Source organism: Sander lucioperca, chromosome 13 (assembly GCF_008315115.2).
Source record: "Sander lucioperca isolate FBNREF2018 chromosome 13, SLUC_FBN_1.2, whole genome shotgun sequence".
Classification (NCBI taxonomy): Eukaryota; Metazoa; Chordata; class Actinopteri; order Perciformes; family Percidae; genus Sander; species Sander lucioperca.
In genome coordinates, this window is record NC_050185.1 from 23,793,727 (window position 1) to 23,816,918 (window position 23,192).

At 39.3% G+C, this 23,192-nt stretch overlaps 1 protein-coding gene and 1 long non-coding RNA gene across 3 annotated transcripts; one reads left to right on the plus strand and one right to left on the minus strand.

The window, feature by feature from the left end:
* Positions 1-274: 274 nt before the first annotated feature.
* Positions 275-4,666, plus strand: LOC116052884. Its single transcript, XM_035991025.1, has 8 exons — positions 275-543; positions 836-1,041; positions 2,078-2,174; positions 2,809-2,971; positions 3,117-3,220; positions 3,327-3,471; positions 4,006-4,122; positions 4,325-4,666. The coding sequence occupies exons 1-7, from the start codon at positions 449-451 to the stop codon at positions 4,078-4,080; spliced, it is 885 nt and encodes a 294-aa protein (XP_035846918.1). The 5' UTR covers positions 275-448; the 3' UTR covers positions 4,081-4,122; positions 4,325-4,666.
* A 276-nt stretch (positions 4,667-4,942) lies between these two features.
* On the minus strand, positions 4,943-7,791 carry LOC118493014. 2 transcript variants are annotated; one of them, XR_004894946.1, is made up of 6 exons: positions 6,602-7,791; positions 6,229-6,274; positions 5,995-6,086; positions 5,700-5,810; positions 5,234-5,394; positions 4,943-5,187 (listed from the first exon to the last, which is right to left on the minus strand). It is a non-coding gene; the product is annotated as an uncharacterized LOC118493014 (long non-coding RNA). The 2 variants fall into 2 exon arrangements; XR_004894945.1 differs by having other exon boundaries at positions 5,234-5,810.
* Positions 7,792-23,192: the final 15,401 nt, after the last annotated feature.

Sequence of the window (23,192 nt, forward strand, 5' to 3'; positions counted from 1 at the left end):
ATCACAGGTAACAAGCTAACCATTGCAAAGTGTTGTGCTAATGCTGGGAACATGCAAATTGTATCTTTATAGTTGTATCCATATGATGTGACATGTAAAAATATGTCAAGATATTGTAGCATTTTAGTTAGAGATATCCCTCCAAGCATCTGTCTTCCCACCAATGGATTAATGTATTGACCAGTTGGATTTTATACTTTTAAATTGACTGAGCTGTTACCATAAATGTTGACTGTGCTGTGTGTGATATACATGTACTTTCAACACTACACAAGTTTTTTTTTTTTTTTTTGGTTGTCACTGTTGCCATATGATTTTTATTGATCAGTTAGTCCTGACCATAACAAAATTACTTTCTCTCAAAAAGTCCACCTTTTAACTTAAACTTTTATATGTGGCTTCTGTACTGAGTTTATTTTACACATTTTTACATTTAAGGTCAGAGGATATGGGTTTCACTCTCAACTTCATACTTGTGTTTTGTCATTTCAGCAAAGCTGACTTCATTCCTTCAACTTCAAAACAAAAGATGAGCATTTCTAGGTTTGTACGCTTCTATAGTCTCCTTCAACAGTGAATAACCTAAGGCTCTCAAACTTTTAGGGCCAAGTACCTCATATCATGTCAAAGAATCCAGGGATCACCTGTAAACTATGACCCTACAGAAGCAACAAAAAAGTAAATTACACAAATATGCAAATACTCACACACAATAGAGAAAGAATAAGTCACGTACATACACCACAGTCTGACAACCTCTAACCTAAAGGAATTAAACAGACAATATATGCTTTCCAGAATCACACTGCCTAACAGGCATTTATTTCTTCCCCAGCCTTGATGATGTCCTGCAGGCCATATCTGCTGCTGTTAACAACGAGGAAGAATTTCCTCTCACTGTATCAAGATCCCATGTGGTGGAGCGGGGCCTTGCTCAATGGAAGCGACAAAAGAAGGCATTGCCTACCAGTCGGTTAAAAATCAGGTTCATAGGGGAGGCGGGCCTTGATACAGGGTCGCTACGGAAGGAGTTCCTCACAGGTACACATATATTTGAACTAGAAAAGCACTCGGAAAGCACAGACCTCCGCCAAGCAGCTCGGATTTCCCGGCATTGTATTATTTTATCCACTTTTCTTCAACCGATCACCAAAAAAATTTAATCATCTGTTCCTTTTCCCATTATCAACATTTCCTGAAAGTTTCGTTGAAATCCGTTAATAACTCTGAGTTATTTTGCTAACAAACAGACAAACAAACTCCATCAAAACCATAACCTCCTTGGCGGAGATAAATATGATTTAAAGCAGCCATATTATGCTCATTTTCAGGTTCATAATTGTATTTTAAGGTTGTACCAGAATAGGTTTACATGGTTTAATTTTCAAAAAACACCATATTTTTGTTGTACTGCACCACTCTCTCTCACTGCTGCAGCTCCTCTTTTCAGCTGGTCTCTGTTTTAGCTACAGAGTGAGACCTCTTTTCTTCTTCTTCTGTACTATCTTTGATTGCACTGCACATGCCCAGTAGCTCAGATGTAGATCATGTCAGCTAGCTAGCTCCATAGACAGTAAAAGAAAGGCTGTTTCTACAACTTTGGTCAGTTACAAGGCAGGATTAGCTGGGAGACTTCTAAATGAGGGCGCACATGTAAGTAGTTCTTTTGTAGATTATGGTGAACTTGCGTGTTGTAGCAGTGCTTTGCTATTGAGAACGAGGTAGCATGCTAGCGTTAGCATTAGTGTTAGCATGCTAACGCTAACGCTACGAGCTAATGGTTGCGGTTAGCCTGCTCGTTTCGGCTTGTGACGTCACAAGCCGTGCCGATTTTGAACAGCTCACCCGGAGACTGAAGGCAGGACACATTCAGAAACTGTATCTCACTCTAAACACCATGGATGGATTTTTTTCAAAGTTTGTATGTGTGTGGAAGCACCAGAGACACAACATAACACCCCAAATCCCAGAAAAAGTGATTTTTTCATAATATGGGCACTTTAAATTACATTTAAAAAAAAATTGCAATTAAAAGAAGTGACCGTTACATGAATGGAGTGATTCTTTGTGTTCAAAGAGATGGTTGCAGGGATTGAGCAGAAGCTGTTTGAAGGTGACCAGACTGGAAAATGTCCCAAATATTCCATGTTGGATCTTGATCATGCAAATTTCAGGTAAGCCATGCTTGCATACAGTGGGGTCCATAAGTCTGAGTCCTCAAACAATATTTTGTTTACATGTTACAGGGCTGAAAGAACTCAGGCATGGTGCCTGGATTCAGGCTTGAGCCAGGCCATATGTGACAAGAAAAAAAGGAATTGTGTTTGATGACTTTGAAAATATTTGATAATTTCAGGCACTGACAGTGTAGTTGCTTTCAGTCCTACATTTTTAATGGCAGTGATTTTTATGTTCATGTAGTACTTGCATACAAAGTTTATCTGTTACTATGACGTCACCAGGTGTGGGCTCTGATTGGCCCACATGGTCCATTGAGTCTATTTAAATTGCTTCCTCTGTTCACACACCATAAAATAACCTGATGAAGGTCCCAGTGACCGAAACATTGTTCTCTGATTAAACTTTATATGCAAGTTAAGACACGTGTGCGGGAGTTTCCTCTGTTTCAGTCTGTTGCCCTTCTGGTCCTCTCCTACGCACCTGTCTGCCTCTGTAGGTGTGCATACTTTTTTATTGTTTTATGTTCAGTACGCTAAATATTGTGGCTTGTGATCTTAACACAGTATTATGCACGTATGTCCTCAGGACATTACTATGTTTCTACTAATTTATACGGTTTTCTTTCAGAAGTGCTGGTGAAATCTGGGCTGCAAGTCTGGCTCAAAGCGGACCACCACCCTGCTGCCTCAAACTTTGGTGCTACAAGTACTTGTGTGATGGGGAGATACAGATTCAGCACATTTCCAAAGAGGATGTCTCTGATGCTGAGTATACATCACTTCTCTCCCAGGTAAGAGGTCTTAAGGGTTTTAGTGCTGTAAAATGTTTGGCAACACATATTATTCAGTGTTTTTTTCTGTGTGTGTGTGTGTGTGTGTGTGTGTGTGTGTGTGTGTGTGTGTGTGTGTGTGTGTGTGTGTGTGTGTGTCTTTAAGGTTGAGTCAGCCACAGAGGCTACAATGACTGAACTGATTGAGGACATTTTGAGCTGTGGCTATAATGGACCTGTTAATGTTGAAAAGAGGGAAGAAATTCTTCGGTATAATTGTTTTTTTCACTATGCTAATCCTGGTCAAGGATGTTAATCATGTTTTGCTTTTTTTACATTTCACTTCATATTGATATTTTTTCTTTCTATATTTTAGTGCTGTTGTTCTTCATGCCATACTTCGGCTGCTGCCCCTTCTCTCCCAGCTAGGTGAAGGTCTGAAACTTTATGGTCTCGCTGATCTAATGAACCAATACCCAAACATCTGCCAACCACTCTTTGTCCCTGGGATAGAGGTGAAGGTGAGTTAATAAATGTAGGCTTTAATAGGGATGTACTGATACCACTTTTAACTAACAACAGTGATTCCAAGTCCTAAACTCAGCTTCTGTACAAGTACAAGTACATACCCTTTACTTTAACTTTTTTGTATAGACTCAGAGCATTTGTGGGGTCACTGGACAATAATAATGAAGATATTAAAGTTAAAGGTCCACGATGCAGAATTTTCCTAAAAAACAATGTATAGTGTCATACAAAAGTAATCCTCCTCAATCATCACGTATGACCTTTGGGCAGTGGGTGTGTAGCCCACAGCCAGCATGTGTGAGGTTGGGACTCATAGCAAGCAGGTAACATAATTGTGTTTTTATGTGCTGCTTCTCCTTCTCTCTCCTCTGCTGTGTGCTGCTCATCTGCTGTCAGTGTGTCTGTTTTCTCATTCATTTGTTCTCACCAGCACTGCTTGCTCTATTCATTAACTCTCTAGCTCACTCGGCCACCACTGCTCTCTCTTTCTGGATAAACTCATAACGATACATTGTTTCTCTCACCAGGCTGATGCTGACTTTGTCTTTGCGGCTTGCCAACCTGAGTTCAGCGAGAAGGGCTCCAACAAAGAACAGGTGTAAGTGAGCGTTATGAACCATCTACAGGACATCTACTGGAAGCATGTAATTGCTCATTAGTTTTCTTCTTGTAAACTGTTTACTTAGTTTCTCTGTCTTACACATTTCATGAAGTTTCCATGTAGATTACATTATCATTGTAAGTACACTTATGTAAGATATTAGATTTACAAATTCTACCTCTGTGCTGGTACAGGTAAACCAAATATTTAATTTACATGATTGTTTGCTTTCTGTCTCCGAAAAGGTGAACATCCAGAGGTGGGTGACACAGTAGACTATCCAGGTCACCTGTCCCCCAGTACGTTTCTCCAGTGGCTCACAGGACAGGGCCACATTCCTGTCTTACCAGAAGAGAAGAGAAACTTCAGAGTCTTTGTGCAGTTCAATCACACCTGTGACATCCAGTATGGTTCACATACAGTTTGCTACCCAACAGTCGCTGCATGTATCCACCTTCCTGTTAAGCATATGCAAACTTCTACTGAGTTCAAACAAGTGATGACAGAGGCCTTCCATCTCGGGCAGGCATTTCATCAGGTTTAAGTGAAATGTTGCAGTTTCAAATATGCAGTGCTAATTAGACTACTGAATGTTTTTCTTTCATGGTTCAAGTACAACGCATATACATTCAGACTCAAATAGTAATAGATAAGATATTTGTGCAGTCTTTTATTTCGTTTTTTGTAAAATCCAGTTTGTATCTGTTAACCCAATTCATTGTTCATGGGTGTATTAAATGACCCAGTGTGCATGGCTAATTGATTTGATATTTTAGAAAGTATAAATCATTGTTAGCCACATTGAATGTTACACTTCAAACAGCATTTCCATATAGGCATCGCCCCATTACAATGTTTGTCAGTCCTCTGATTGGCACAGACATGACTGTCAATGATGGTGAAGTAGGTACAATGCATGTGCGAGTGTGGTCAAATAAATGTCTCTTCCAAAACTATTTGAATGAGAAAGGGGATCAATGGCAAGGCGTAGAGTTTCAATGTCCTCGGTCTTCAATGGACATTCCATTTCTGGCACGTTAACACCTGTGTTGGCAGAGTTATGAGAGAGCCCTGAGCTCTCCCAATCAATATCCTCAATTTGGATTCCCTAAAACCAACAGAAGATAGTATTATCAGTATATAGATTGAAAAACACATTTTCCTCTAACGTCTCTGGCTCGCGGATGGGGTGCTGCAGCATCCCAAGCTCCCACAGCTGGTTTGGGGTAAGGATGCCCTCTGTCCTGATAGGATGATTGTTCCATCCAGCAGAAAACTTGGCCAAATCATTCTTGAGTCTTGGGAGGAAGGTGTACTGAGCACAGAAGAGATGGAGATTATCCGAGATGTCGAGGGATCCATCTTCCTCCAGGCTGTGTAATACGTCATAGTAAATGTGAGTAACTCCTGTCCAAACGTCCCTCCACAGACGTTCGATTCTACAATTCGTACATAGAAAAGTTCCCCATGGGTCAATCAAACTATCTAAAAGAATAGCCAAACAGCAATTCAACTGGAGTAAATATCACACTGAAGGGCACACCAACAATAACAAGACATGTCATGTACCTACTTGGATCTTGAGGTAATTTGATAATCATTGCAAAAGGAATAATTCACCTCTGGTTGTGCACGCTTTTTCCACTTATAAAGCTTCCATATCCTGTGCCTCTCACAGTGAACATCATCTGGGCAATGCTGACATTTTCAACACCCTGGTCACCTCTTACCCTTAACACATCAGATTTTGAAATTAGTATCCATACAACTGAATCCACAAAACTTTACTAAAAATACTGGATCATTTCCTCACACATAATTTCATGTTTCATAAACGGCTGACAAATCATTCATATTGCTTAAACGATACTACGAGAACCATCATTCTAAATAAATTTACTGCAGCATTACTCACTTGTAAGGCCATCCAAATCTCCTCACTCCATCCAGAAAAAACTGAAGCGCAGTACTCAATGTGTTGTTGGACCCAGCATTGAGGTACATGATCTAAAGGGTGGAAAACGGACATGAGTAATACTAATAATAGTTATGGGATGGTTGTCATAACATGGACACCCTATGAAAAAAATGATGGATTATACCAGCAATATTTTCATGAGTATGTACTTTGTTACAGTAGGAAACTTACCTTCCTCGATTAGCCATCGATGCCACCGAATATCACCATGTTATATCTGGTGAAAAAAAGGACATGGTTTAATTATAAAGAAAGAAGCAGAGGATAATTACCCACACAAAATAATGCCAATGATAACTATTTTAACCCTTGTGTTGTCTTCCTGTCAACCTTGAACCTTTTCCGACGTTTTTAATGCCTTTTTTTCAGTTTGTTTTTGCATTTTCCAACGTTTTAAATTGTTAAATTTTTCTTCTACACATTTTCAGCGCTTATTTCTACGTCCCATATTTTCTGATATAAAACAAAAATTTAAAACAGGTCAATTTGACCTGTAGTCAACACAAGGGTTAAGTCCTGCTATATTTAAATGTAATAAACACACCTAATGAGTTTATGATTGGTGTCTATGTGCTGCAGAAAATGTGGGCCTTGAACACAGTATTTTCGCCGAACAACACAGCCCATACTTGTCATTCTTGACAAGATGCCCTCTGTATCAACTCTATGCATAGAGGCCTTGAGTCTGGTCCATTGTACATGGTGGCCCTCTGCTTCAAGACACCCCTTGACAATCTGGTATCCAGCATGAGGTAGTCTAGATTTGATGGCTCTCACTTCATTATCCAGAGCATCATCAGTCATGGTAGAATACAGGCTCCTAACTGACATGTTGTACTCCTACATCCTCCTGTATATGGTTCTTCTTGAGACTCCAAGAATGTCTGCTACACATGTGGCAGGTAGACCTAGATGAAGAAGACTTTGGAGGTGGTCCTCTGTGACCTGTAGTCTAAAACGTCCACGGGGACCTATATTCCTCACCACAGATATTGAGGGGGGAGGTTTATTCTGCAGGTCTAACAAACTGCTCAGTTGATGGATGGCTTCACAGATATCATTAGGCAGAGCTACATTCTCCATTGCATTTATGAAGGTCCTCTCTTGGGTCACTATGTATTCCAAATAATCAAGATCAGGAGGGTTGTTGTTGAGGGCACACTGCAGTCTTTCCCTCAGTCTGGCTAAGCACTCCTAAGCACTCCAGAACAATGTTCTGCAAAAGCAATGTAATGAATTGTTAACATACACCATCTAGTAATGCAACCCATTTCATCAGCTGGAGCTATTCTTTTCTGATATCGCTGAGAATGACTGACATACTATGTATTAGATGACATTAATTAAAACATACATTAATAGTAGGGTTACTATTAATATTATTTATTGTGGTACTAATAATATTCCAAATAGGAGATGTGAGCTACAGAGAGGTAGCTGGTAACATAATAATCTAGAAGTAGTAAAGGTTGAAAGTAGTAGGAACTTTTCATTGCAAAGAAATGTAATTGCTTTATCATAAACAGATTCAATTATCACTGATTGCTATGGATTTCATGTCAAGTTGATATCAAGTGTGATGGAGGCGATGGATGAGGAACCACCAAAATTAAGGAATAGTAGCAAACCAGTTGTATTTGTTATGTGACTACAAGCCAACTAGTTATGAATGTTACAATATTGCCAGATATGTTTACTGTACCATGGTAACAGTAAAAACTAATTTGTAACTGGTTGGATCCCATAATGGTGCCCATAATCACTATAACGTTAAGTTTCACCTTGCTAAACTTTGTGCAGATCACAGCATAAGTTGGTCAAAAATGAATCTCCAAAAGAACAGCTGGGTTGTTTTAAGTCACAGGTGGGACTGGCAAGTTAGCTAGCACGATGCCTTCTATTTCTAGATCTTCTGACTAAGTTTACCGGTACTTATCTGAGCTAACGACATGATCACTGTCACTAGATATAAAGAAATCATTGACTTTCACTCGAAGTGTCGTTATTGTACGCACTGCTATTTGTAGACTAGCTCCAGCGCTCCTTGCTGCGTTGCTAAAATAATAGCTGAAACAATGCTAACGTGCTAGTCATAGATATAGAACAATGGTGCTAGCTAGTCGTCTAATGTAATTGTAAACATGATTTGTGTATGCTCGCGGACTAAACGAAACGTTTCTACAAAATAGCTATAACATTAACAACAGTTAAACAAAAGATCGTTAGATCGTAGATATATGTTAAATTGTCATTACCGTATTTGTCCCAGCCGAATCCATGGTGGTCACGCCAGTCTGGGCGGTCTGGGTCAAGGCCGGCCACCGGCAAGGCAAGCACTTCTTCCTTGTTTCATGGCGGGTATGTACTATGCGCTCCAAAACGTAGGTGCTGATTGGCCCAAGAGGAGTCCTGTGCGCAAATGAACGCTATCTATCGATCTGCGCTCGATTGCTCTTCCTTCATCCTCCAACTACCCGGATGTCTGTCTCAGTAACTTGAAATTGAATTTGAGAACTGAATCTGAATTGTGAGAAGTGAATGTGAAGATATATAGAGAGTTTAATTTTCAGTGAGGATCAAATTTTATTGGACTTCAGTTCCAAACGAATAAATTCAATTTCAAATTATACAATTCAGATTCAGTTTTTGAATAAATTCAATTTCAAATGATACAATTCAGATTCAGTTTTTCAATGCAATGATTCAAATTAAACAATACAATTTCAGATTATGTGATTCAAATTCAGTTTTTCAATGCAATTATTCAAGTTTAGCAATTCAAATTCAAATATAAATGATTGAAATTCAGTTTCTGGTGGCACATATTTCAGCCAATATTTTAGGTCGTCGAAGACTCTTGAGTCATCGAGAACTGGTGGGTCGTCGAGGGCTTGTGAGCTCTCAAGTGGTCTGCGAGCTTGCAATGTTTCTGGCTCTGAGTCTGCGGGTCGGGAAGTTCCTATAACCTGTCTCGGACTGTCTCTCTGCTCACTCAGGCGTTTGAGTTGACTTGTGGAGTTGTGGTTGCCAACGAAATTGTAAGTTATAAAGCTTTTGTCAGCTAAGATGGCTAGGACTAGTAGTAACTAATGTTGCAAGAGGTTTGTGTGTGGCGCTGTTATCATTTTAGATTGAATTGTAGTAGGACTCAACTGATCCGAGTTAATGATACTAGAGACTCGCGATTCAGGAGCTAATTTAAAGACTCGGGTGAAAGATCCGAGTGAGTCACGACTCAAACAGGTTTAGTTCAAACTGACACAATGGTGTTTGATTAATTCTGACCCAAATTGCTTCTGGCTGTTGTTGTATATGGTGATATTTTTGCAAATGTTTCTTAAAAAATGAATGATCTCTGTCCACTGGAACTCTATGGCTTTTCATTTAAAACAGTTTATTTAAAACAAGTCTACTTATCAAACAGACGGAATTAGAAATAAAGGCCTGCCTCTAACAAAAGCCTGCTTCAAATAAAAGCCTGGTACCTTCTGCAGTTCAGGTAAATAAAGGTCCCGGTTTTTATTTGAGGAATTACGGTAGATTATGTTTTGATGTATTTCTATTTGATACTGGATAATAATACTCTGTGGATTGTTATTGGGATGATTATCACAGAAGCCTGGCTGAATACACTCACCGGAGGGCAGCTAGCAGCTAACAGCTTACTGCACTACTGTTTTTTTTAAGGGCGGAATAAATTTCAAGACGTGACATGACCCGTCCTCTGAAGGACATAGCCACATCACCGCCGCTGCGTGGATTGTTATTGGGATGATTATCACAGAAGCCTGTCTGAATACACTCACCGGAGGGCAGCTAGCAGCTAATGGCTAACGGCTATCAGCTAGCAGGGCAAGCTAGCTACCGGCAGGATCGAGACAGGGACCAGGGTAGGTGAATTTAAACAATGTCTGAGTTGAAAACGCATCTTGTTGACACATAAGGGCCCTGTTCATGTGGCACAGACATATTAATTGCATTTTGTGTCTGTTAAGAGGCACAAAGGCACTCTAAAACTTGCCCTGACAACTGCCGTTTTAGCTCAGGGGACGCTTGTAGTACGTAGCTGCAGCTTCTCCGTGTTACCTGCACTGATTCAGGTCGGGGTTTTTTCTATCGAAAGTACTCGCATAGCTATAGCGATCAAGATTAACATAAAAATTGGCCGGAATTCTCCTTTAACAACCTAATTGGAATTAAAACTAACACTGCAATGATAGAACAGAATAGGAAAATTAGATGTGGACTATTAAATATTAGATCTCTGTCTTCTAAAGCAGTACTACTAAACGATATGATATCAGATTATCAAATTGATGGATCATCAAGACTATTGGTGTCATGAATCCAGCATCTTGAGCCTGTTTTGCCAGTGTTTTGTTTTTGCTCTAACCTGAAATTCGTTTTTCCTGAGTTTTCCTGAACACATCCCGGCTGATTCTCCAACCACTTATACCTGCTGCTATCTGCACACCCGGTCCTGATTACCATTCCCTGCACCATATAAGCCGTGACCAGACATCCATTCCCTGCCGGATCGTTAGCGTAACCAGTATGTTTAGCTCTCGTATCAAGCTTCTAGTGTTGGAAAGTCTTTTGCTGTTTTTGTCTCTTTGCCTGTCGCTAATTTGCCGCCTGTTCCTCTGTCTACAGTTACTCACCTGGATTGTCACTCTCACCTGCCTGGCTTACTACTTCACTGCAGCTCATTTGGATCAGCACAGAAACCTCCAGCCTTCCAGCCTCACTCCCTGCCGACCAAACTGGACCTAATCGTTTCCACATTCAATTCCCAAATAAATACTCACCTTGTATTTTCTACTTACCTTGTCCTGGTCTGCTTTTGGGTTCCTGCGCTAGACAAATCGTGACAATTGGTCCTCCTAGTTGTCAATCATTCTGGTGATATGTTTACGTAAGGCCGTCGTACGTGCTCGTCCCTAGGTAGTTTTCGCTTTCTGCGCATGCGCACTTTCAGGTGTATATGTGTGGTGAGCTACGGTTTCAGCCATTCATTGAAGCTCGCCGTTCTCACCGTGTTTTTTCCAACCTGATCTCACAGAATTACGTGAAATGATCACAAACTCTTAACACCGCATTACGTGGTAGAGGCACAGAATGTGTGAAAATTACGTGTGGGCACCACGGAAAACAATGCCAATGTAAACCAACGAGGATTCTTTTCCGTGGTGGACACACGGATTCGCTGGTTTAATAACGTCATGCAATGGGCGGTAGTTTTCAAGTTTTAAAACTTCTTTGTGTAAGTTGTAGAAAATGTAAAAACTTTTTTTTATTTCATATAGTAATATTTATAGTATATATAAAGCAGTATTATTAAAAAAACAATGATTCAGAAGACGCTTAAGACATTGCAACGTCACAGCACGGGACGCTTTACCGCATTAATTTTGTTAAAAACTTTGTTGTGTGAAATGTAAAAAGTATTTTTTTTATTTTATATAGTAACATATAAAGTATGTATTGAATGTCTGTTATTTATAATATCAATGATTCAGAAGAAGATTATGTCGTTACCACGGCAACTTTACGTCGCTGACTGACGCTGCTGCAATGCGCATCCATTCATTTCACTTTCCACCCGACTACAGTAAGTACTTCAACTCAAGGGCTGTTCATTAGTTGAATACACAAGCCAATATTGCGGCCATGTATCCCGTGTGGCCCGATCTCTATAGCGTTTTATCACTGAAGTGTTAGTGTGTTGCTGCATTAACTATTTTATACGTCTAACGTTACCCGCCAAGTAATTCCGCCAGCTGTAACATCCATTGCTGGATTGTGGCACTGACAGCTACCAAAACCAGTTTAAATGCACGTATTTGCACATGTTTCTTATTAAACCATTAACAAAGAGTTGTTGGAGTGGTTAAAGTGCACTATAGATGTAAGAAGTATAAATATTAAAAAAAATATACCGCCATCGGGGATGGACTGGAAGAAAAAAGTGGCCCTGGACTTTTCCAGAGGATTTGACTGACCCAATGAAGCGCTTACGTAGCGAACTGGCTAGAAAAGACCTAAACGAATAAAATAGAAGCCTTTTCCTGCCATTCTTGTACAGAATGCCACTAAATGAGCGTTTCCTGATCAGTGCATTAAAAAAAGTTAACAACACAGGTTCTACAATAATAATTAAAATGATAAATCCATTTTGATTTTGCTCTAGTTTTGGTGTATTTTTTCCACTAAAATAAATTGCTCCATACGAATGTAACCTAACCAATATACTATAATGTACAATAGAATATGTGTAATTATTTAAATATTGCACCGGGATACATTTAATTATTGCTGAAAGCAGATAGCAGTATTCTGTAACACAGAACAAGACTTTATGCCGGTGTTTCCATTTTCTGTACGCCAACATATACATTATATTTATGTAGGTATTTCCTTGTGTCAAGTAAATGTGGTGTGATAATTGTAGCCTTGAGATTGATTTGTATTGTACGTATTGGTTGTGATTATGTACGATTAAGATTTAAATAATACTTAAAATATTTAGATCATAGCAATTGAGAAATGCTAATTTCCTTTAATGCTATTCTAATATTTTTTCTTTTTCCTGCTTTACAGCTTTGCAACACATTGACACCCACAACATACACATATCCACACACACCACACATTTAACCAATGGCACTTTTCAGAGCCCCAACCAACGGCACTTTTCAGAGCCCCTCTCTGCACTCTTGTCTCCTTTACTCTCTCTCACTGGCCCTCTTTCAATCACTCTCTTTCCTACTCTCTTTTCAATGTGTGTATTGTTTGTATTTTTGGTCTGTATATGTGTGCCATGTCCCTCAATTCGGACGTGAGGGTCTTTGATGACCCAATTGAGGCCAGGGTCCATATGGCAGCATTAATGAGCTATGCTCATTTAAATGAGGCCAAGGTAAGGATTTTTGTGATAATCAAATACCAAGGTCTATAATAGAATTACAACTTTTGCTGTTTATTGATATAATGTAAAACTTTGTTGTGTTACTTGTTATGTTTGATCTCAATCTCTGCAAACGTATAGGCTGCCATGGCCATGGAAACCCCTGCCTTTCCTCAAAGGAAAAAGAGGACAAGCTGGAAGAGATTTCTCAGCCATCTAGTGGTCAAAAGCAGACGTGAGAAACGTCGGGAAACACTGTGCCCTCAATCAGTTTTTTACTATACCGCGAAAAATACCACTTTGAAAAGGTTGTGGCAATGTTTGTGAAACTTTTTCAAACTAAACTATTAAATTCAAACTACTAAAAAGAGCTTGTGACTGATAATACTTGCTTGTATTGTTTTTTATGTGTACTTAGCTTTGGATAGTGTGCCAAATGTAAATTGTAATTGTAATTTTTGCTTAGTTTCATTGCCTGCAGTCCTCACAGAACATTTTCATATTAAAATGAGTGTAATTTTAGATTGATTAATGGGTTAAGCAAAAATTACTGTTTCTGCAGTTTCACAAGCCAGAAGAAGGGATCCTGTGCATGAGGAAGGCCTTCAGATGGAAGGTCACAAGGTGTCAAGTCTTGGTTAGTGTATTGATTGTTACAGCAGTTGATGTTCACTATAATTGTTTCCATTTCTTCCTTTTATTTACACATCTGTTTCATCATAATTTAGCAGATTTTGTAAATCTCACCACAAACACAGTAAAACATAAAACATAACTATACTGGATGCAGTCATTAAAATGTTAATTGAATATTGCTCTGGATGCAAATATGGAGTTATAGCATGTTGTCATTACTCATCAGCATATTTTTTTCGACTCAAAGGTTGTTCAATATGGTTCTTCCTTAAAGTCCATAATGATTTGAGTTTTAGGGAGGCTTACCAGCTGTTTCATTTTTTAGAAACCCATCTTCGAGAGTTAAGAGACACTCTTACTGCAGTCCACGTTCCGGAGGCAACAGACACAACAGTTTCTGCTTGGGCACAAAGGCAGCTTCTCACAGATGTGAGAATGAAAACGGCTAGGCCAATGCTTTTTGATGCCAAACTCTCATCTGAGAGAATAATAATCCAAAAGTGCCACAGATGCGTTGCTATAGAAGCTGTCATTAGGTGCCTGGACTGTGTACCACTGGACATGGAGTTCCTCTGTGCAGCCTGTGACATGGAGGCCCATAAGAAGAACATCTTCCATGATAGAGAGGCTATGTTTCATGGGTTTCTTGAGCCCATTCCCCCGACAACTGCTGTGGTGCTGGATGAAAATGGCCAACCTCAATTTTGTGAACAAAGTAATGTATATGTTAAGACTAATAACACATTACAACGTCCTTACTGTAATTCCCCAAACATTGTGTGAGGACCATGTTTGTATTTTACATTTTTTCTCAATGGCTTCTAAAACGCTAACCTCATTCTCAAAGCTAAACTGACAAAAATATGGTTGTCATCTATGTATTGAGTCTAAGTGTTTTGGGCAACATGTATTTTTTTTTTTGAAAACGTAACAATAACAGCTGGAATAGAGTTGGAATAGGGGCCAGTTGTGTTATTACTGTTATGTTTTGAGGCATACATCTTTCAGACTGAGGTTAGCGCTTTGGGAAATGCATCAAAAAGATTGAGGAAAAACTAAATACACCCCATTCCTACAGCCAATACAGTCTGTGGATGCTCTCATGACCTCTCAGTCACTCCGGGGAAGAATATTTCCGTGGTTACATTTAATGGTATGTTGTTTTGACTATACAGTATAAACGCAAATGTCTTTATGAAATATAATATGATCAGGCAAACTGTCAATATAATAACTGATAACTGAAATATATTTAGCTTTTACTATGTCCACAGGACAATATGATGTCTGCTTGCCTCGGAAATCCTGTCCATCCTGCTCTGCAGAATGGACTCCAAGTGTTAAAGACTTGCTAAAGTATCGGTACTGGCCAGCCACCACCAGCTGCCAGACCCTTTACAAATTTGATGTGTTCACCTCATTTGAACAAATAAAGGTGACCGCACCAGCCATGTCCAGACATGCCTTCCTGAAAATGCTGGAGCACAGATCTGTCCAAGCTGGAAGGGTAAATCTTCTTGAATCACACTGAATCATATAAGTGTATACCTAATATTTAAATGTGGGCACAGTTTTCAATGAAATCCTAACCAAAGATTTTTAATATACAGGCTGGAAGTATCTGTGCGGATACATTTCAGCGCAGCTATTTTGAATTTTCTTACTGTCGCTTCAAAGAAGAGGATATGTGCCAGGTCCAACATTTTGACTGTCCAGCATGCTCTCCAGACATGTTGGCTGTCTGTTCTGATGGAAACAGAAAGCATTACCGTTTCTGCAAGTCAAAAGGGTAGGTATACAAATATTTGGTTGTCTCAGAAAATGGTAAAGAAAAGAAAGTGAATACAAATAGTAGCCCTTTGAGGGCTACTATTGTCTTTGAGGTGTCATACCAGACATTTTTTTTCAATAAATAGTAAATGTAGTACTTGGTGATTTTTATTATTATTGACTTGCATGTTAACTTATGGACAGGACTGAGGAGCCGCCCATCTACGAGGGCTTGTTTCTGGCAAAGGACGAGGAGGTTGCTACATTTGTGGACCGTATCAGAAGCAACATGAGAAATGTAAAAAAAAAAAAAATTTTGTTTATAATGATAGTTGTACAATATATGTTGTTTTGTTTTAACATATGGCTAAACGTGTGTAATAAATGATTTTATATAATGACAGTGCTCTTTGTGGTACTGCCAAATTCACAGCTGGCAGAGAGATGTCAAGAAAGTCTGGCTCTCAGATAGATGAGGAGGGCATTCAGGTTGCAGTTTGCCGGTATGTATTTGTATTTGTGTGTGTGTGTGTGTATGTGTGTGTGTGTGTGTGTGTGTGTGTGTGTGTGTGTGTGTGTGTGTGTGTGTGTGTGTGTGTGTGGTCCGTGAGGGCGGTTTCATTCAGGTTCGAAGAGAGTGTTATAGAGGATTACTAGTAGTGTGAGTCTTACTAAGATTTGAAAGCTTTTAGCACTCATGATTGGTGCGTGGTATTTATCCAACCTTTGTAGCAGCCAAGTGTTATATTTGTTGTAGGGACCCAGATACAGATGTGTGCTTAAGCCAGGCCTTGGTGGGTCAGTTTATAATTAACCACTAGATTTTCTTCTGATTAAACAGACATGGGTTTCTCTTACGAGGACTTAACCATTACCGGGGAGAAATATTTGTCTACCCGATGTTTCTACAAAAAGAAATGTCCAAGAAGGCAAATGTTACATTCTTTTGCATGGATGTTACTTGCAGGTAATTCTCAATGTCATATTGCAATTATATCACTATGTTTAAAATGGCCTGTGCATCAGCTTTACAGTCACGTTAGTCATTTCCGAATAATGTTGTCATGTCAATTAATGATGGATCTCTTTAACACTAACAAAATGCTGCACCTGCTTTTTAGGTACTGGCCATACCTTAACAAACTAGCAGAGGGGTTACCTCTGCCCTTGACGGACATGAGACCATTTCTTAGCGTCATGCACGCTAAAGCCCATACAGCAAAATGCGAGGTACATGCAATTACTTCAATTCTGGTGTGACAGTGGCTACAGGGAATTAGAGAGCAGGCTAACAGAATGTGCTGTGTGTTAACCTTCACCAACTGCTCAGCTGCTAGTGCAAATTTGTAGAACAGGGATTTAGTTTTCACATGGAAAAAAAGCTTAAGTTATGACTATTTATAATGTTATTTATCAAAAGCGTTAATGTAGATATGAACTGCATTCTATTATCTAAAGGATTTTTAACATTTTGTGCATATCATACCTGATTGTATTATGTTATATCAAAGATCCTACTATATATGTACAGGTATGCTACATAACCCTTCTCACGCTGTGTTGCAGGTGAGATGGGGTGGCAGAAGCCAGGATGGAGCAGGAAACACAGTGGGAGAGGAAGTGGAGCAGGTACTATATATCATTTATGTCAATGTTTTATGGATGCAAAGACTCATTTAAGAGACCAAAACACTAAAGAACACCAGTAAGTGGCAAGCTTGGTTTGAGAAATTAAGAACATCCTTTATGTCTGAGTTGTAATAAAAGATTATATTTTCACAATGCATTCATATTGTAGGCATGTGTTCCAATTTAATTCCAGGGTTAAGCCAGGATATGTTTTCTCTTAAACTATCCAGTTCAAGATATTGTGTGAAACTAATATTTAAAAGGAGACAACATTCTCTTTATAGGTGAACAGCTTTCTTTCCAGGGCAGCTCTTGTCACAAAATATATGACAAAAGCAGGTTGGTATTGCACCTACACAACACAGTGTGATAAGGAAGAGGAAAAAAAAGTTCAGTTCAACAGACTTTTAACTATTGTGTTTAGTCATGTCTATCTGTTTTCTGTATTGCCTTTTTGATGTGATTTGTTACTTTTTGGCTTGATGCATTTTTGTTTTAATTAGGAAGAGTCAACATGCTAACCCAACAGGCCATGGGTTGGAACCGAAGAAAGAGGGATAACCTTCATGAAGCGTTAGCCCACAGATACATCAAAGTAAGGGCTAATAACAATTGTCTTCTTATCACACTAGGACAAAATATTATTTATGACAAATGCCTTTCTAGATTCTAATCTCACAGCTACAGTATATTGATTTGTTTCTCTTATCTACACCTCCTTCAGGATATCTATAAAGATTATGTAATTTATTGTTTCACCTGTTCTGATGAAGGTCTCTTATCGAACGTTTAACTTAAACTGATGGTTTTTACATTTTGGAATTTCATTTTTTCTCTTCAAAAGATCACAGATAGGGCAGAGGTGGAAGCTGTCAACCTCAGGAGCATCAAGGAGCAGCACAACCTGGATCAGGAGACCACAGAGCAGTAGTAGTTATATACTGTGGCAAACATGACGGACGGAAGTGGGCGTGTCTATGAAACCGGAAGCCAGACAATCGTCATATCCGGAAAATGTAAATATTGACTGGAAGAGGTGTGTCTATGAAGCTGGAAACAGGGGTATGGTTAAAAACTAGTTAAACCAGTCCTTTTCAAACTCTGTGACTGCTTTGTTTCAAGGAGCCAACTTTTTATTTCTTTTCATTTATTTTTTGTTTTAACTTTTTAAAGTATATAAGTACTACATGTAGAATATGTAACAATGAGGTAGAATTGATTATAAAGAATACCAGATATAAAACTATATAAGTATGGAATCAAAATCTTGGAGAGAATGTGCACACAATTATGTTATATCCTAATAATGGTGTTTCAGGTAGCTTTAGACTTTACCAAATACTTAAAAGGTCCGTCCTCAGACATTTATTTTGTTTTTCTGACTCTGGGAAAAATGGGTTGTTGTTATAAGTAGTGTAATACTGGGTGTAAAAAAGTTGTTGAGAGTCCTAGCATTAGTTGAGACCAAACTGTTTTTTATTTTTAATTTAACCATCTAGTCATCCTGTTCATTTTATAAAAAGAGTTTACCAAAATACTATAGCCTCTGTGCTATCTCTTCATACATTTAGGCAATTCAATAAGATATAATACACCTAACTATATGTTAGGCTCCAAATAAGTTTTTGGAAGTCCTAGCATTAGTTTTCAACCATCTGAGCTATTATAGCCTAATAATAATATTGTTTGATGTAACTTTAGACCAAAGACATAAAAAGGTCTATCCTCAGACATTTTTTAGTTTCTGACTCTGGGAAAAATGGGGAGAAACAGTACTGTAGGAGTCAAAAAGTAGTTTTTGTTTATATTTTAAGAACAATAGTTATTATTTTAAGACTTACCTTATTTTGATTATAGTTCTGATCCACTGATTTTGATTGACAGCTAGGGAAATGATTAACAAATAGGCTGCACCATAGTAATTGTAAATGTGATATAATTAATGTAATAAAGGGAAGTTGGAAACATTAGTGCAAAGTTTTGGGGGTCCTAACATTAGTTGAGACCAAACAGTTTACTTAACTTATTTTGATTATAGTTCTGATCCACTGATATTTTACCTATACAGCTAGGCCACTGATTGAAAAAATAGGCTGCACCATAGTAATTATAAATGTGATATAATTAATGTAATAAAGGGTAGTTGGAAACATGAGTGCATAGTTTTGGGGGGTCCTAGCTTTAGTTGAAACCAAACAGTTTTTTAACCATCTAGTCATCCTGTTCATCTTATTTGACTTGAACTCCTTCACTTGGGGTAAGGACTCATTCCCTACCTGGAGAAGGCACTCCATCGGTTTCCTGCTGAGAACCATGGCCTCCGATTTAGAGGTGCTGATCCTCATCCCAGCCGCTTCACACTCGGCTGCGAACCGATCCAGTGAGTGCTGAAGGTCACAGGCCGATGATGCCATCAGGACCACATCATCTGCAAAAAGCAGCAATGAGATCCCCAGCCCACCGAACTGCAACCCCTCTCCACCCCGACTACGCCTCGATATCCTGTCCATAAATACTACAAACAGGATTGGTGACAAAGCGCAGCCCTGGCGGAGGCCAACTCTCACCTGAAACGAGTCCGACTTACTGCCGAGAACCCAGACACAGCTCTCGCTTTGGTTGTACAGAGATTGGATGGCCCTGAGAAGGGACCCCCTCACCCCATACTCCCGCAGCACCTCCCACAGTATCTCCCGGGGGACCCGGTCATACGCCTTCTCCAGATCCACAAAGCACATGTTGGGCATACTCCCAGGCTCCCTCCAGGATCCTTGCGAGAGTAAAGATCTGGTCCGTTGTTCCACGACCAGGACGGAATCCGCATTGTTCCTCTTCAACCTGAGGTTCGACTATCGACCGAACCCTCCTTTCCAGCACCTTGGAGTAGACTTTACCAGGGAGGCTGAGAAGTGTGATACCCCTATAATTGGCACACACCCTCTGGTCCCCCTTTTTGAAAAGGGGAACCACCACCCCGGTCTGCCACTCCTTAGGCACCGTCCCAGACTTCCACGCAATGTTGAAGAGGTTTATTGTTTATAGTTCTGATCCACTGATATTGATTGACAGCTAGGGCACTGATTGACAAATAGGCTGCACCATAGTAATTGTGATTGTAATATAATTAAATGTGCTAGAGGGGGAAGTTGGAAACATTAGTGCAAAGTTTTGGGTGTCCTAGCTTTAGTTGAGACCAAACAGTTTTTAACCATCTAGTCATCCTGTTCATCTTATTTGGTTTTTACCAAAAATACTGTAATCTCTGATCTATCTATACATTTTAAGCTATTCAATAAGATCTTTTTCACTTCCATTCACTGGGCCTCCCCTGAAACAGTTTCAGTTTCCCTGGGGAGCCCCGCCTGTGTCTTGATTTGAAGGGTGTAAAAAACTAGTTAAACGTGTTAAACCATCCTACAGGGGGTGTCTTGATTTGAAGGGTATAAGGGTCCGTGTTCTGACAGTCTTTGTGTCTGCTTTGTTTCAAGGGGCCAACTTTTATTTCATTTCTTCATTTCTTTTTTGTTTTAACTTTTTAAAGTACATAAGTACTACGTGTACAGTATGTAGCAATGAGGTAGAAATGATTATAAAGAATACCAGATATAAAACTACATAAGGATGGAATCAAACTCTTAAGTAGTATTTGTAATAACTCCGACAACAACAGATCTTGTCACGTATTTGCTTCTTTTTTTGGTCTCCCTAAAGGTGCAATAGAGATCAGTGTAACACAAGGCATTTGGATAAGAAGTTATATTTGTGTTTTTTTTAATTTGCATTACAGCTAGAGAGTAAAACACCATACAGACAGATCTGATATAAGGAAAATAAATGACAGATATTCAGATAGGGTGTATATTTCACATGCTTTAGATGTTATAATTAAAAAAGTTATTCGTTATTGAGAGATGTGATGAAAGGTCACAGTAACAACCAACCCATGAGCTGAACCTATGATAAGCACATCAAGTCTCACAGGGATGCCAACTTAGCCACTTGAATCACTTTTATTCAAAGACTGTCACTATTTCTGTAATTACATTTAGTTGAGAACTGCTTAAGATTTTGATTCCATCCTTATGTAGTTTTATATCTGGTATTCTTTATAATCATTTATATCTCATGCTACATATTGTACACGTAGTACTTATGTACTTTAAAAAGTTAAAAAAGAAATGAAGAAATGAAATAAAAGTTGGCCCCTTGAAAGACACAAAGACTGTCAGAACACGGACCCTTATACCCTTCAAATCAAGACACCCCCTGTAGGATGGTTTAACACATTTAACTAGTTTTTTATACCCTTCAAATCAAGACACAGGCGGGGCTCCCCAAGGAAACTGAAACTGTTTCAGGGGAGGCCCAGTGAATGGAAGTGAAAAAGATCTTATTGAATAGCCTAAAATGTATAGATAGATCAGAGATTACAGTATTTTTGGTAAAAATCAAATAAGATGAACAGGATGACTAGATGGTTAAAAACTGTTTGGTCTCAACTAAAGCTAGGACCCCCAAAACTATGCACTCATGTTTCCAACTACCCTTTATTACATTAATTATATCACATTTATAATTACTATGGTGCAGCCTATTTGTCAATCAGTGCCCTAGCTGTCAATCAATATCAGTGGATCAGAACTATAAACAATAAACCTCTTCAACATTGCGTGGAAGTCTGGGACGGTGCCTAAGGAGTGGCAGACCGGGGTGGTGGTTCCCCTTTTCAAAAAGGGGGACCAGAGGGTGTGTGCCAATTATAGGGGTATCACACTTCTCAGCCTCCCTGGTAAAGTCTACTCCAAGGTGCTGGAAAGGAGGGTTCGGTCGATAGTCGAACCTCAGGTTGAAGAGGAACAATGCGGATTCCGTCCTGGTCGTGGAACAACGGACCAGATCTTTACTCTTGCAAGGATCTTGGAGGGAGCCTGGGGGTATGCCTACATGTGCTTTGTGGATCTGGAGAAGGCGTATGACCGGGTCCCCCGGGAGATACTGTGGGAGGTGCTGCGGGAGTATGGGGTGAGGGGGTCCCTTCTCAGGGCCATCCAATCTCTGTACAACCAAAGCGAGAGCTGTGTCTGGGTTCTCGGCAGTAAGTCGGACTCGTTTCAGGTGAGAGTTGGCCTCCGCCAGGGCTGCGCTTTGTCACCAATCCTGTTTGTAGTATTTATGGACAGGATATCGAGGCGTAGTCGGGGTGGAGAGGGGTTGCAGTTCGGTGGGCTGGGGATCTCATTGCTGCTTTTTGCAGATGATGTGGTCCTGATGGCATCATCGGCCTGTGACCTTCAGCACTCACTGGATCGGTTCGCAGCCGAGTGTGAAGCGGCTGGGATGAGGATCAGCACCTCTAAATCGGAGGCCATGGTTCTCAGCAGGAAACCGATGGAGTGCCTTCTCCAGGTAGGGAATGAGTCCTTACCCCAAGTGAAGGAGTTCAAGTCAAATAAGATGAACAGGATGACTAGATGGTTAAAAAACTGTTTGGTTTCAACTAAAGCTAGGACCCCCAAAACTATGCACTCATGTTTCCAACTACCCTTTATTACATTAATTATATCACATTTATAATTACTATGGTGCAGCCTATTTTTTCAATCAGTGGCCTAGCTGTATAGGTAAAATATCAGTGGATCAGAACTATAATCAAAATAAGTTAAGTAAACTGTTTGGTCTCAACTAATGTTAGGACCCCCAAAACTTTGCACTAATGTTTCCAACTTCCCTTTATTACATTAATTATATCACATTTACAATTACTATGGTGCAGCCTATTTGTTAATCATTTCCCTAGCTGTCAATCAAAATCAGTGGATCAGAACTATAATCAAAATAAGGTAAGTCTTAAAATAATAACTATTGTTCTTAAAATATAAACAAAAACTACTTTTTGACTCCTACAGTACTGTTTCTCCCCATTTTTCCCAGAGTCAGAAACTAAAAAATGTCTGAGGATAGACCTTTTTATGTCTTTGGTCTAAAGTTACATCAAACAATATTATTATTAGGCTATAATAGCTCAGATGGTTGAAAACTAATGCTAGGACTTCCAAAAACTTATTTGGAGCCTAACATATAGTTAGGTGTATTATATCTTATTGAATTGCCTAAATGTATGAAGAGATAGCACAGAGGCTATAGTATTTTGGTAAACTCTTTTTATAAAATGAACAGGATGACTAGATGGTTA